The 15,893-nt window shown below is 39.0% G+C and overlaps 1 protein-coding gene across 4 annotated transcripts in view; it reads left to right on the top strand.

Moving 5' to 3' along the window:
• Positions 1 to 15,893, top strand: part of LOC111562694 (inactive N-acetylated-alpha-linked acidic dipeptidase-like protein 2) — a 520,178-nt gene that overhangs the window by 333,233 nt on the left and 171,052 nt on the right. For all 4 annotated transcript variants that reach the window (XM_055016278.1, XM_055016281.1, XM_055016283.1 and 1 more), the window contains 2 exons: positions 6,623 to 6,810; positions 7,720 to 7,848. In XM_055016278.1, the coding sequence (XP_054872253.1) occupies positions 6,623 to 6,810; positions 7,720 to 7,848 (317 nt within the window). The remainder of the gene's footprint in view (positions 1 to 6,622; positions 6,811 to 7,719; positions 7,849 to 15,893) is intronic.

Genomic DNA, 15,893 nt, shown 5'->3' with positions numbered 1-15,893 from the left:
CCGCATCTGACTCTTTAGCATTTGCTGCATGTATCCTTTTGTAATTGGCGTTCTGTAGAGGAAGCCATTTACGTCGTCCTTGCCTCACCCCCACATTCTTCCTCTTTCCCCACCCTCCTCTCCACTGATGCTACTGTACCTGTCCTGCCCACTCACTGGTGGAAAATTACCTTGCAGATTTACAGTGTGATATTAAGCGGGCATAATGGGCCACTAAAGCAGATAATATGGGCCACAAATCTTTGGAAGGAGCGACACTTTAACTGGTTGTTGGCGTTTGATCATATGCCTGTTCCACGCTTAACCCTAAACAGAATGAATATTCATGCATGTTCGCAGAGGGCCATTTTGAATTAATCTATACGGCTTTTTTACTTTATCGCTGCACACGGACAAGCAGCATAACAATAAATCTGGAGATGCTGTTTGCTTATATGGATAAACACACTGCAGTATCAAAGCAGCGCTGTAGTTTGAGAGTTCTATCGTTGCTGTTACAAAAATATTACAATGTCCATGATGTCAAAGCCCTAAAATAAACTCAATGAAATACATTTATCAATGTACATTTTTACACAGGCAACTAAATGATATGCTAAAGAAATCATGTTGTAATCATTTGACTAATTTTGCTAAGTTAATTTTTGTGGGAACACTAATTTTCCATTTCTTTTCAGCCAGATAAATATAACAATTATGATGTTTTTTTGAGTCTGCTCTGCACCAAACAACTATCTTCCCTTATGTCTGGAGAATGTGATTTGTACGCCAGGGCATCTCTGTTGCACCACAATGCTTCATTCATAATGGCATTTTGTGACACATTTTGCCTTCATCAAAGAATTGCAGCTCCTAAGATTTGGCTGTTGCACTCTGCCGTATTGCAATAATATTTTGATTAATTGTTTAGCCCTATAAAAAAGGTTCCGAAGGTTTTAGTCCAACAAAATATGTAGGAACGCCTAGAATCCTAACCTTTAGTCATTAGTCTCAGGACAGCTGATAAGTCTTTACGTTAAGTTTCAAACATTCAGTGATTTTTCTGCTTGGGCTGAGCTGCAGGCTGAATGGAGGAGACAAATATGGAAACAAACTGGGACCAAAAAAAAGATAACTGAGCAACAAAATAAATGCAGCGTGGCTCTAAGATGGTCTATAGCAGAATAAGTTGACGGCAAGTTTTTTGGAAGATACATTCAGCAGGGTGAAATATCCTCACTTGTAAAATGTATAAAGCATGCAGAGCCCTTTTCTTCCCAGTACTGATAATGCCTCTAGGCACTTGAAAAATGCTGTATACATTAATATTTTAATTGTAATTTTTATTTTTGTAGAATACATAATCAAAGAAATTCTTTTTAAATGATTTATGCCAGTATAAAATACTTTATTTATTTATTTAGCTTTTTCTGTTTCTAGTCCTGCTTGTACTGCTTCCCCAGAGGCACAGGACTTTATATTACAGTGAAAAATGAGCCCACAGTAAATACAAATGTGACAGGAGCAAACAATGCCTAGAAACTGCTCAGGGTTCAGGGAGTTCAACCCATTCAGAAGTCACTTCAAGTCTCCATCTAGTTTGTTTGAAACAAACTGATGCCTTTTAAGGTTTCCCATGTCCTTCTGATTATTTAATTGCCTTTGTTTGGTCAGAGAGTCTCAGTGTTGGTCACTATTTGCTATTTCTTCTGTACTTTAGGAAAGACTAAAGCCAAGAGATAATACATATGTGATTCACACTTTGCTCTGATAAAAAAAACTAAAATTGCACAAACCTGAATAAATGACCAATTTCTGCTGAATCCTTGGCAGAGAATCAATAAAATGCATCTGTGCATATCCAAGTCCTGCATTATAAAGAATGAAGAAATGTAAATGAATAGCTTCAAATTAACATGGCAGTATCAGTAAGCTTCACCTAAATACCATCTAATCTCAATTTAACGATATTGTTAAATTATGCTGCGTATGTAAACAATAGCTGCAATTGGTGTAAAATGTGAATAATGTAGCAGATTAAACTGACAAAAATATTTTACTGAAAATCCATTGCCTTGAGTACAGACAAAACACTGGTCAATAACTTAGCCATGTGGTTAAAGCAAAAGAAAATTATAAACCACTAACTGCACTAAATCACAGTTGGTGCCTGCTGAACCATTACTAACTTGTCCTGGCCTTTGGGCAGCAAAGCATGACTCCATGTGTGTTACGTGATTTTTCATTCATTAACGTTTCGTGTAAATGATTCACTTAACCTTTCGTGTGTTAATCCCTTCTCACAATGCACATGCAACAAAACATACACGGTTCAATTTAAAAAATCAAGTCAATTACACTTTCACATATGACTGATTTGAAGCAGTTTGCAGTAATCGTTGTTTGTGTGATTTACCCCGCAAGCCCTGCACGGTGCAATAATGTTGTTGTCAGATTCTAAGGCTAGGCTAGCAGGCTTCTGTAAGCACCTCTTTTCTCAAAGAAAGCCATCAGGGCTCTGTGTTCCAGTGATGAGGTTTGCTCTGTTCTTCCCTTTGCCTGCAGGAAGCTACTTTTTGCATCCATACTCATCACTCTGTCTTTGTGGGAAATGTAAGGCATACAAAGAAGCCCGGAGCGTTCACATTTGTGTGTGTCTGTGTTTGTGATTGTGGCTGAGTTTGAGACTCTGCACATGAGCGTTTTTGTGCTACTTTGTCAGAACTTCATGTACATTTTATCAATCTCTTCACTACTTACTCTCATAATTCACCATTTGCATCTTCTTATTGGTCCTCGTCCAATGACCCTGAGAAGTATTAAAGTTATTACTTAAGCAGAATCTTCAAATGTCTCCTCTTCACTGTCTGTAGTTGTAATTTATTTCAAGGTTCAAATAAAAGGTAAGAAACTTGCCCTACCTTAAAACAGGCTAACATTAAAGAGAAATGTTCAAACCTCACCAGACCAAGAATTAATGGTACATGAGAAATTTATTCCTCCTTGGTGGAGAGTGTCCCTGGGCGGAGTAAGAACAGTAAGGAAGAAAAACAGTCTGTGAATAAAAGTCCATCACACTAGATGCAGACTCATGAGGTCAATGTTACTGAATTCACCAGCTTTATTTTAGATGTAGGGAATTATTCATACCATACAAATTGTGCCTTCACAATAATAATACAATATTGATGTCGCTAGCTTCAGGTTTTCTGGGTTTTAAAGGATAATCCTGGTTTATTATAACCCTGTGCTTCTAAGTCATGCTAACTTTGTACTGGGGAGGGGGAGGGGGGCAAGATCTCTGCATTGCTCAGAGAATTTTCTCCCTATGAGTTATTTTAAACTATTGCTTTCGAGTCTAACTGAAAGCAAAACACTTGGAACAGTCATTTGACGTAACATGCACGTGTTATGACTGACTCACATTGGCGCTGCTTGGTCATCATCATTGACTTGTAATGTAGAATATTGTGATTTTATGACACTGTACGGCACTCTGCTGCTGCTTTTCTTGGCTAGTACACTCTTCTTAATCTCGTTGAGCCTTTTCTTGGTTAATAAAGATAACAAAATTCAATATAAAGGTCAGTAGGCGAGTATTCACGCCGACTATCCTAACTGCCTGCATATTTGCCCTCACAAGCCACTGTACTTATGCATGTGATGCTGACTTTCAGGAAATTAAACGCCTAAAGGCAACTGCAGATTACTCCATGAACCATTATGAGAAGGATCACACATTATTTAAGTTTGGTGGCCATTTTAATTAGATTATACAATCAACATCATGGTTGTTGTGATACAACAAGAAAGTCTAGCTGGTTTGTTATTAATGCAAAATAGCACTTCACAGGGAGGTTAAGAGGCAGGCTGATACTAGAAGGAAGAAGCAAGAATCGCACTACACCAGCAGAACACCGATCAGGTCGGAAGGAAGCTGAACAGAGTAAAGCAAAGGCACATTGGCAGGTATAAATACACTGAAGCTGATTGGAAAATTGGAAACAGGTGAGTTGTCAGTAATTGTGGGGAAGTAGGAAGAGAAATTGAGTACGTCTAGTGTTGGATGTGTTTTGATAGGAGGTGGGAGAAACAGAGCTCCGACTGAAAGTGTGGCAGACAAAGAGTTTAATAACACGGAAGATAAGACTTGAAAGGATGGAGGCAAAATAACAACATAACCTCCTGAAAGGCAGCTTACCTCTGGATACTGGTAGTCTTCCTGCGTTCACTGCTCTGACGCCATCTATTGATGCAGAGTGACACCTGTTGATTACAGACTGGGAAAATCTCTGTGTGTCTGTGGATTAAAGTAGTCTCAGCAGTGGAATTACAAGTAAGGAACTTGTGGCTTTAATAACTGTTGCGGTCCTGGATAAGGTGGTCCCAAAATCAGCTGCTTGAAAAGACTAAGACTGGCTGGACTGAACATTCCATACAGTAAGTTATAGCTGTTGTAGCAAGTAATAAATGGCTTTATATGCTGGATATCTTGTTTGCTACAACATCCACAGCACAAACAAAAGCTGTCCACACATAAACATAATGAAGTATTCACCCGCTCCTCAGATGGTCCAGTTCCCAAGTTGGGAAGTAGTTTTTCCAGCTTCAGCGTGTTCATATGTGTTCAAGGCAGAATCTGGAAACAATGTGGACACCATCAAGAAAATGTGATCCATGTAATTGTTTAGTGCATTTCGATACATTGATTCATCGGTATCTGTGCGATAAAAAAGAGTTTATCAAGCTTGCATCAGAGTTACTGCTCGGAAATAACTTTAATAACTTATCTAACTCACTCTACATGGACAGCAGCTAACAGATACAACTTTATATCGTGTTGCAAATTGACTGTTGATGTGCAAGACATGAATTTGCAACATTAATGAATAGTTTTTACCATCAACCAAATGCTTTATTTTCTGTGTTTCTTTGTCTATGACATCAAAAATTCGGAAAGTCATGTACCAAAATTCGATTACTTTCCCAGTTGCAGTTTCGACTTGAATTGCATTCCAATTATTTTTGTTGTCAGAACTAATTTTTCAAAATATTCTACATGAATGCACTATAATTACTTATCATTAGGTCAATCAGCAAATTCTTTCAGATAGAGAACCCTAATAGTGTTTGCAAAATGGCCATTTGAGATGGCACATTTTTGTGATTGATTTCAGTCAGACTCAAAACAAGTGTTGAAGTTGTACTGGTCACCCTGATATATTTAGATTTATTCTGCACCTTCTGCCTGGAATATGTTGCAGAAAGACTTCAAATTAACTGAGTTAATCTCATTGAGTGCCTTTAAATCAAAACTGCGAGTTCTTGAGGCCATTTCCACAACTTGCGCGTGTTTTTTATAACGTACCTGCGTGTGTCTGTGTCGTTGGAGATAATCTGCTCAGTCAGTGACAACAGGTGTGCATCATGAGGTCGTCCGAACTGTCAGTCGCCTTGCACTGTGAAGTTGTGGGAGAATGAGTGAAACTATTGTTTTGGTCCAGCTGTTGGTGAGTGACTCTTCCACAGTAGTGGGAGGATGGTTAGAAGCGGCTGCTTGAACATTAACTGAAAGCTGGAGTCTGTTAAAAGCACAAATTGTCAGCTTTCACAGCAGCCCAAAACAACCATAGTAACCATGCAAACAGATGTGAGTTTGCTTCAACTGAATGCAACAGGTTAGACATGAAATCATGAACAAGCACTGTATATATGTAATATTTTTGCCACTTTGTGGCTGTTGACTCAGTTACCTACTGTAACAAACTAACCCCACAAGGCAGCTTATACTGTTTGGTGAGCATGACTCAACGAGAGGGTGAAGACCGGGAATCGAGAAGGTCAATTCAGACTTGTTCACCAGTAACAGCAGATCATCTATGAATCTGAGTGGTCTCTAATGACAGGCTGTACTGTTTTGAAAATCCAGGTATCCAGAGAAGATGTGTTTGCTGGACAAAGCGACATTTAACTAATTAGGCTGTAGTAAGTGTAGTAACGTGTGATCAAATAGGAGAACTGCTAATACACTCCAGTTTTTTATACTGTAAGGAGACGGGTCATTGAAAGTATGGCTCCCATGCATCACTGAGTCATGATTTCTAACCGTCCTTAGTCCTAAATACAAAAATGACTATGTAGGTCACACTCTTTTGCAAGTGCTCATGTTCTTTCTTCTTTCATGTATAATGTGTTTAGAAACAAATCTGTGAATTTCCCATGTGGTTGTGACTTTGTTAAACATTTTGCGAAAGAAATCTGTGGAATTCTTGACTTTTCTCAACACAAACAATATATCGGATAATTTGTCAGGTGAAAATGTCCTATATGGTATCACGCTGTTAAAAACAAAGCACAATATACTGACCTCCTCTAAAAGTTGCTGTTATTTGAGATTCAAGACCTTTATTTATCACAAACACCATTATACATAGTATAATGTGCAGTGAAATGCATTGTGCACCTGTTCCAGACCGAAACAATAAGACATCTCGATCCTGTTGTTGAATAGTTTCATGAACTCCCTTCACTCTCTCATAATTGGCACGTCCTAAACTCCAGAACAGATGTGGTACAGTGGTCCCACAAATAAATGCTCAAATGTAAGAAAATAGCTTCAATTTTTTCTTCTCTCTGTTTTCAGATCGCTATGTGCTGGTCGGCAGTCGCCATGACAGTGACCAAGGAGGCGGGACCTCAGCAATAATGAATCAGCTCATCGCAGCCCTGACAGAGCAGACCAAACGAGGATGGGTGCCGGACCGTACCACTGTGTTTTGCTCATGGGGAGGCTCAGCCCTGGGGAGCATCGGCTCCTATGAGTGGGGAAAGGTCAGTGAGCACAAGAGCATCTGCTTTATTAAATGTCAGCGTAGGGTTCAGAGATAGAGCTTTCTGAAACAATTTAAGCTGATGTGAAAACACGAAAACAAAAAAAGGCACATACACATTTGCCACACCAGAATAGAGTGTACAGTTTCAACTTGTCAGAAGGCATTTCAGCAGTTACCTCGGTAACAGTCAGCATCCATTCTAAAGATGAAAGAGGTGGATGGTTTCAGGCAGCAGCTTCTGCCGACACATGACTAATGACTCGATGAATTCAACTAAACTTTGTAACTTAAAATGCGATTGTAAATTGTTATAATGGACAATTACACAAATGAAGTAAAACAGCCAATAAACACAGCAGGTGTCCCATTGTATTCTCCCAGGATAGGAATGCTGCCATGACAACCCACCACAGCTGTAATAACTACACTGTTTCAGGTGAATCACATAGATGTTGCTTAGTAAAAGATATCTTACAGAAATATGGAAATTTTCACAACAAAAATGTTCATCGGTGTATAATGTCAACAAGCACTGGCAATCATTCAAAGCGCTCTTTTTATAAATATATTGATCTATCTGCTGATTGATGGAGAGATGGATATATTTTTTACAGTGTGGTTCACTAGAAAATTATTAGTGGAATCATTCCTTGTGTATTTTTCATAAAACTGTCAGGTAAAATTAAAAGTGAGGTTTTAATCTGATGTTTTTGATGAGATTAAATACATTTGAAGCTAAATCACAACTGCAAAACCATAAAGAACTGCCAAGGACAGCAATCTAATCCTAAGAACTGGAAAGGAGACTGTTTGTTGACTTAATGATGACAATGTGGTGAGTGTGGTGACAATTATACAATGAATATGACAGAGTGAAATGATGATAACCTCTGTGTGTTCCCTCCAGGATAACAGTGTTGTCCTCCAGAGCAGTGCAGTGGCCTACGTCAGTCTGAACTCTCCAGTTCGAGGGACAGAGACTCTCAGAGCTACAGCTTCTCCAACACTGCTGCAACTTACCTCGGATATCCAGAGGGTAACTATTACTATTCCTCCTCCTACTACACCTGTCACTAATGCTAGCATCTCTTCACATCACCCCAGATGTGTATTTTAAAGGGTAATAAGACATGTCTGCTTGAACTAAAAGTTCCAGTACTGCTGCCTCTGCTGAAAGTGACCATTAATATCACCACTATTAGTGTGAGTCACCACAAATATGACAACAACCGGTATTAGCTTTACCTCTGATTAAGGATAAATGCATTTTGCACTTTTTCTTAAAACTACCACTCCTTTAATGGTCGGGGGATCATTAAACAATTTTTCTTCAAAATGTTGCCTGAAGTTCTGCTGTAATGACTTTCACAACACTTAGCACCCATCTTCTGGACATGATGTTCTACATTCTGGTGGCTCCAGGCACAGAGACCCCATCTATGCTAATGAGCTCTAATCCAAATAGGGTATACTGTAGTCCATAAGACCTAACCTGAATGTTCTATTTGAGTTCTGGAGTTCCTGTTTTACCAGTTTGCTTCTTCATGACTTTTCCTGATTCTATGAGAATGGCTTATTAGTGAGATTTTGAACTGATGACAAATTTAGACATCTAGTACATAAATATACATTACATCTAACCTCAGCTTAGTTCAATACTAAGAAGTTTCAATGTTGTTGTTGTTTTTTTTTAATATCTGATTGTTGTTGACGTTAGTATTTTTGCACATCAGTGTGTCTTCTAATGCCAAAAGAGCTGCTCTATTTTCTGAAAACATACTGGACATTACTGGTAGAATGTATTGGTGTAATGAGAATGTTTCATCAATCAATCAAGATCTGAAATGCAAATGAACAGTCACTACTTGTAATCAGCATGCTTGATGTGGGAGGTGTACAGACTGGCTTGTAGAGTGCAGGCAAATGGTAGAAGCAGAAAAACTCCCAACCAGCAACAGCATGTCAGGGGATGTCTCCAACTCACAACTTATGCCACTGTCCACCTTCAGAAGTCCATGCCTTAGCAGATTGAATTGATCACATATTGGACAGGACTGTGGTAGCTCATCAGTGTACATCAGTAAATGAAAATATTCTTATTACTGCTACAATAATATTCTGTTGTTCCTTGGTTCCTCTGTAGCTTCACCTACTGTTATCAGCACACCACTGCTTTAGTTGTTACTGCAGTTCACTTTACAGTGGTCATATTTTGACTAAATCCGGTTGCTGACTATGACACAACAAATCATAGGTGACAATAATGGAAGTAAGGTGTAGTGATGTGTTTTGGAAGTACGAGATGAATAAATCATCACCTGAAAGTAGCTGCTAATTTGGATGGTAAATTCATTTTAAATTTGGAAGAAATTCTGTTTTATTAATAAAAAGAATTTGGAAAATTGCACCAGGTTACCAATGAAGGAAGTTAGTTGCCTTGGCAGTATGGATATCTAGCGACTTGTCTGATGAACGATGATGTTAAGTGTCAGATGGGCTTATCAAGTGGGTCAGACCAGCAGTGGACAGAGTTATGGCTGTTCTTCAGTCAACAAAGGAGAATAGTTAGATGGCCTCACAGAGTCACACTTAAAATGATTTCTCAGTTGTTCGTAGAACAATGAATGAGTAGAATTGAGTAATATTTTAAGTACAGATGTGGATTTGAGGTAGACAGACAATCAAAACAAGACTAAGCACAGTACAGTAACCTTAACCATGTGTCACTCTATAATTCTACAACAACTTGAATGTTTTCTGGCATTAGATCAGTTAATAAAGCAAAAATGAGTCCCAGCAAATAGAATAACTGTATTTAATGATTTGGTGTGGGTTGTGAGTGTTCAAAGACTTCCACTCTGCTTCAGGGGATTGGATTAGTTGCCAAAAGTGAGTGGAGTTCTTTTGATGTGGCTATCAAGATTTTGACAACCACTTCCTGCTGGGTCTGTCCTTTGTAGTTTGATGGCGACTGGTATTTGGTTATTTTAATACACATTTTGGGTGTTCCTGTGTGAAGGTCTGCCATCACATGGCCCCCTCATGAAAGCACAAACTGTACACCATCCTGACAAATTAAATATGTTTTTCTTCTTAGGTCCCACATCTGGCCTGATCTGGATGGTTGTACTTTTCCTGTTAATCAAAATGTTCACTGGTCCCACTTTGTGGTTGTCATTGCCTCAATAATTCGTGGCCGGTTGATCCTACAGTGAGGGTGCTGAAAAAAAAAGTCAGTAATGTCCATTTAGTTATAAGTGAGCTTCATACAAAGTGGAGAAAAAAGGGGGAAAAAGGCCTCAATCAATATTTGGTGTGACTAGCTCTCTCCCAGTTAGTCCCAGTTGTAGGATGTCTGAGTTACTTCTGTATTTTTATGTAATCGCAGACTGATTCCATGATGTTGTTACAGGAAGCCGTTTAATGAAAATATGTAGTCAAATTTGAGTCATCGGATTTGTATTAGATTGAGTCAACAAAAACTAAAAACATTGTATTGTAGTTGCCCTCAATTATATTTCAGTCTCCTTTTTGTGATTTAATTTTTTTCTATCTTCTAAGCACATCAAAGCCACAGCTGTTGCAATTTGTGTGTACAGTTACCATGGCTGCACATGTTGGTCTCATCTATAGTGAGGTTTATGGAAAAAGGCTCCATGTCCCTCTGCTCTGGAGTGATACAACAGACTCCTGAGTAAGTCCAGTTAACCAACATTAATACTGTTATCCAGCATTATTTCTTCAGTAAATATTTTTAGAGGGAGCTTTTAAATGGAGCACTGTCTTTAATCCTGGGACTGGTTCATTCCTTCTCACAGCAATATGAGAGATATCCGACAGAAAGTATGTTAATGTTACATCCAAGTCACCTGTGTTGCGTTTGCATGGTAGATTAACAGTATCTTATCTTTTATTAATTGTCGGCCGCTGCCTGCATGCTTGTAATTTGTGTCAGCTGCTTTGTTGATGGTTGTCATCGTAATTTGTTAATGAGTTAAGTTCATAAATGTGTTTCTTTCAAGAATGGCCACATAACACAAAACTGTACTGAGTGGGAGATTCTTAATTAGCAGCAGTGCAACGGGTCAAACTGATAAATCTACTGAAAAAGAGATATTGTGGGTGGCAAAGGAAACTTTGATCGGGAGCTTCATTGTTTGATTCTACAGATGCTGCAGCACATTAAAAAATACAATGATTTGTTCATTTGTCTGTTTGTCCATCTTGAACATGACTGTTTAGTTACAATTCATTGACAAAAAATGTACAACATTAGTTCCTGTGTAAAAATATCACTGATTTAGTTTTAGTTTTGATATTGTTGGGGTTTTTTGCTCGTCAGTAGAGACAGTCTTTTAGGACTTTGGTCATTTATTGCTAGTTGTCATCTTACAGAATGAATTTTGAGACCAATAAGAAACCTTCCTGATGCTACTATGTGATTTATTTAATGTGATCTCAGCATTTCAGTTGCTGTGCTGCCCTATTCTTGGAAACGCACTTCTTATTTTACATCCAACATTGCTTTAATTTCACTCCACTTCCTTCTCTCTCGGTGCCTCACACCCACTTTGTGTTCTGCTTTTCTTTCGTACTTGCTCTCAGTAACAAAACTACATGATAATTATGTCATCACATGAGATAGGGACGCTCTCACTGTGTGTCACCTGTTCTGTTCTTCTTCTCAGTGTGATCTAAATAAAACTAAATTCACTCTCACCTCATCCCACACATCACATTCTCGTACAATCTGCAACGGCCATTCTAACGATTAAGTACAGCAACTCTATGATTCAGCCTCCCAAACTGTCTCTTTATTCCAAACCGGGGGTGTTTTGCAGATATGATCAGCCCTTGCAGACATCTTTTCCCCAACTTCTACCATTTTTTTTAAACTTGGAAAACTTTTGCCTTTTGAAAAAAAAAAATCCACACACCTCGTCATAACTCTCTAATTTCCTTCCTCCGCTTTCACCGCCGCCTCCTCCTTTTTTTTTGTTTTTCTCCTTCTCCCTTAAGCACTACATCCCTCTCTCCCCACCTTGCTCACTCTCCTTCTATCACCTCTTAATCTCTTCTTTCATCAGCAGCCGGCTCTGCATCCCCCCATCCTCTCATTTTCCTCATTAAAATCTCCCTCTCGCTTAGTCTCTACATTTTCTGTCTTCATTTCTTCAGGTTGTGCTGTTCTGTATTTTTATTTGTCTTTAGGTTAGTCGTCCATCCACAGACAAGACTCATCCTCCTGCCACGCATCTAGGCAGGTAAAGAAGGTCACAAGTTGACAGATAGAGTGCAATGTCCCTTATTTTTTTGCTCTACCACAAGGTAATTAGTAGAAATGGCCCAGTCTACCTGTCACACTCAACTGTAATGAAGCTACAGACAGCTTCTGCCAAATCTAAAGAAGACTGGAGGACATTGAGAAGTAACTTTTACTTTTTGATGGTAGTTAATGAAATATCGTAACAAGAAAAATGAGAAAAACTCAACAAAGTGCACACATATCCTGCTGAATTTCATGAAATTCATTCATCATCAGGCTTCATGTTAAACCTTTCAAGCTTAGAGACACAGATCCAACACTGTCTTCTTACAGGAATCTGGTTTATGCAAACCTTCTGCTCAGACGTCACTCTTCCTGGTCATAAATCCCTGGGGGACATTGGTGCTGCTGTAAATACCGCAAAAGGAGGAAATTTACAGGAGCTTGTACACAGTACGCTTCGGTCTGATTGGCTTTCTCCTCATTGCCCAAGGACAATTTCTCACTCAACTCGACATTTTTTCAATTCAGATCTTGCTACCTTGAATGTAATTGCCTACATATTGCTCCATATGCCCACTTCAATTTATGGGGCATCAGCCACACCTGTAAATATTGCAGCGTTCTGTCCAAATGCTGGCTTCGCTCCTGAAAAGCAGGCTTTTGGAAAATACAAGAATGCAATCATGGCAAGAGGATTATTTCATTAACTGTTCACATCAAACTGAGTTTCATGTCCCATGAGGACAGATGCTCCTTTTTTCTCTTCCCCTGTTTGCATCTCCTTTCTATTGTCAATGCTTTGCTTGTCAAATCCAGATCCACTACAGAAAAAAGCAATATGCCATTTGTCTTTGTCTGATCAGTAAGGAATCCCAGAGGGTACAAGATTTTGTTTGCATATAAGCAAAAGACAGACATCCTTTTATGAAAGCACTAAGATGTACCTGTTAATGAACAGCTGCCTACTCTCAGTGCACATCCAGGAGATACAGAGCAACATTAGCATCTAGTTTAAGCCATGTGTGTTTGTCTACCTGGTATTCAAGTCCAGTGTTTATTCACTTCTTAGAGAGCTGTTGAGGGGGAGTGAAAGTCAGCAAAACTGTACCTAATGGTGTGTGAGAAAGACAAATACAGTGTAGAAAATTGTCAATCTCTTACAGTTTTTAAAAATTTGAACAATACCAATGCACTATTTATAAAAAAATGTAGGAGTGGAAAGTCTGTACCATCCAATCAGAGAGCAGCCTCAGGTCAGCTGCTTGCCTAAAGTTGAAGGATAGCGCCTCATTTAGCAACCATTCCTCCGACAGGAATATATTCACAAATGTACCAAATTTGAAAAATTAGCTTAAATAAACACATGTGATAAAGTCATTTTTTGTTTCATTTTATTTCAATTGGAGGGGTTCAACAAATGGCAGGGAAATTAACTGGTTTATTGACGTTTTTGTTTAATTTTTGCAACTTTGTAACACTCTTTATGTTCTTTGTGCACACAAAACTGTAGGCCTCAAACACTTTTGTCATACATTGTCTTGTTTTCTGCATTAAAAAACAACTGTTAGGAAACAAAAAAAAATCCTCTTCTACTGCATAACAAGCTTATTCTGGTGAATAATTATTAAAATGATGTGCACAATAATTTCTTTAAGATTTTTTTTATTAAAAGGTAGCTGAGTTACACCATTTTGAATCCCAACAGAACCCCATCAGGTACTGTGAGCCATCTTTATAATCACCAGAGCAGTCTGCTCAAATGTTTCCATGTAGTACAATGAACAGAACCTTTTTGGCCCAGCCAGCATCAGGAATGTTTTGTTCGCAAATAAAAAGGGCCAAATAATCCATTATAGCTCTACAGAGCACCACAGAACTAACCAAAAAATCAGGCAAGAATCCCTCCTCTCTCTTTACTTCTTGTACTCCCTCTTATCTCGTCTCGTCTCGCACCTAATTGTACATTTGGTGGCAGTTGTATCTTTGGCACAGTCTATCGCTCTATTCATCATCTCAAGTGTGCCTGAGTTGCCCCAGGTACGCTCTCCACCTCCCAATATTTAGAAACAGGTCTACACATGTCATTAATCATGTTTGCACAACTGCTGTAATACTTGCTACTTATCTTACTTTGCTGGGACCTGTCTTCCAAACCGAGATGCTGCTGCACTGATAGTTTTTGAATGGGAGCTTGGGAACCAATTATAATAGAACTAGATGCTCTTTTTGCAGGGGTTTTACACCAGGAAGGGGGGGAAATAGGCGGGTAGATGGACAGAAAGAAGGCAGGAAGAAGAGAAACAGGGGTGGAAAGAAAGAAACAAGGGGCGCTTGGGTGGTTAGAAGAATACAAAACAAATGGAGAGGACCTTGTGCTTTAATTGGGTATTGTTTCAGAGATGTATGTGTGTCTGGTCTCCTGTCGGAGTGTGGGTGGCTGGTAGCAGGTACCTCCATTTGAAAACAAATGGTCACTAGTGGACAGCACATTGTTAGGCAGAAAAAAGACCACAGTGGCAAATCCTTCATCTGCCCACTCTCAAAGAAATGGCTGTGGACTTGTGCAGCTCTGTGATTGCTTCCACAAGTATGTTTCTTTGTCTGTATGTGTGTGAGTGAGAGAGTCTGGATGAACATGTTTGTGTGTGCACTCAGCAATTTAATTGGTGAATATAGTGTGATTTAAACCCCTCTGAGCGCTGCAAGGAGACCTAAAACTTTAATAGTACACACTGCTGTGTGACCCATATTCAGTAGGCCTTTTGTCATTTTAACATGACTCCGTACCACACAGTGGGGTTCAAAAGTCTGAGACCACATCAGAAGTCTACCATATTTTTATGTAAACTAAGCGACTATAAGTGGTCAAACTTCAGACAACAGATTTCTAAGGGGCAATGCATTGCACTCTAAAACACTTTGGAGACTGAATCTGTTTTACCCAGAGCAGAATCAGTTGGACAAAAAGTTAGCACACCAACAGAAGACCAGTGAATCAATAAATGATGTCTAGTAGTGGTGCACAAGACAAGTAAACCGCTGCTTAGGGGGTCAACAGGGCCAAATGTGCAGTAGGCAAACACACAGCAGCGCTTCACAGTGGATAACCTGAAAACAAGATTAGCGGCACTATAGAGAGAACAACAGGAGAGAGAATGATACCACAGTGGATCAAACCCACATTGAAACATGCTGCTGGGAATATTCACGACTGGGAGAGTTTAGTCACCTGCAGTGAACCAGCTCAGCCATATTTTCTCCCTGTTATCATTTTTATTCTATGAGTTATGTGACCCTGCATGAACATGTAATGATATGCCAAAATGAGAACAGTTTGCTAGATTTCACATGACAGATTTCTCTTGCATTTCTCACTGGTTTAAAGTTGAAGAGCTCAGTTGAAAAAAAAAGTTGAGCATGATGAGTAGTAAAACATAATAATACTTGATTTTTGCTCATGTAGAGGACCTTTTAATATTAGACAGCCAAGTTTCCAGGAGTTATATACATTCAAGTGTTAAATATAATCAATACTGGTGACTGTTTAGTCAAACTGCTGCTTTTATCTCAATTCAAATAGTCAAAGGCGAACCTGCTTACATCATGCAGCTGACATTTTATGAGACAGGTTTGTCTCCTCCTTTGTTGTCTCCACATAGGCTTTAACAAGTCTATTGGTAGATACACACAAACTTACCTCACTGACTGGAACAACAGATTCAGTTTCAAGCTGACTGATCTGATCAGAGAGATTTTCAAAGCTCTTCAACAGTGCAGTGAATACATTCACTGTACGGTATATTGGTGCCAAA

The sequence above is a fragment of the Amphiprion ocellaris genome, chromosome 2 (genome assembly GCF_022539595.1).
Source record: "Amphiprion ocellaris isolate individual 3 ecotype Okinawa chromosome 2, ASM2253959v1, whole genome shotgun sequence".
Classification (NCBI taxonomy): domain Eukaryota; kingdom Metazoa; phylum Chordata; class Actinopteri; family Pomacentridae; genus Amphiprion; species Amphiprion ocellaris.
This window is presented reverse-complemented; position numbering and strand designations above follow the sequence as displayed.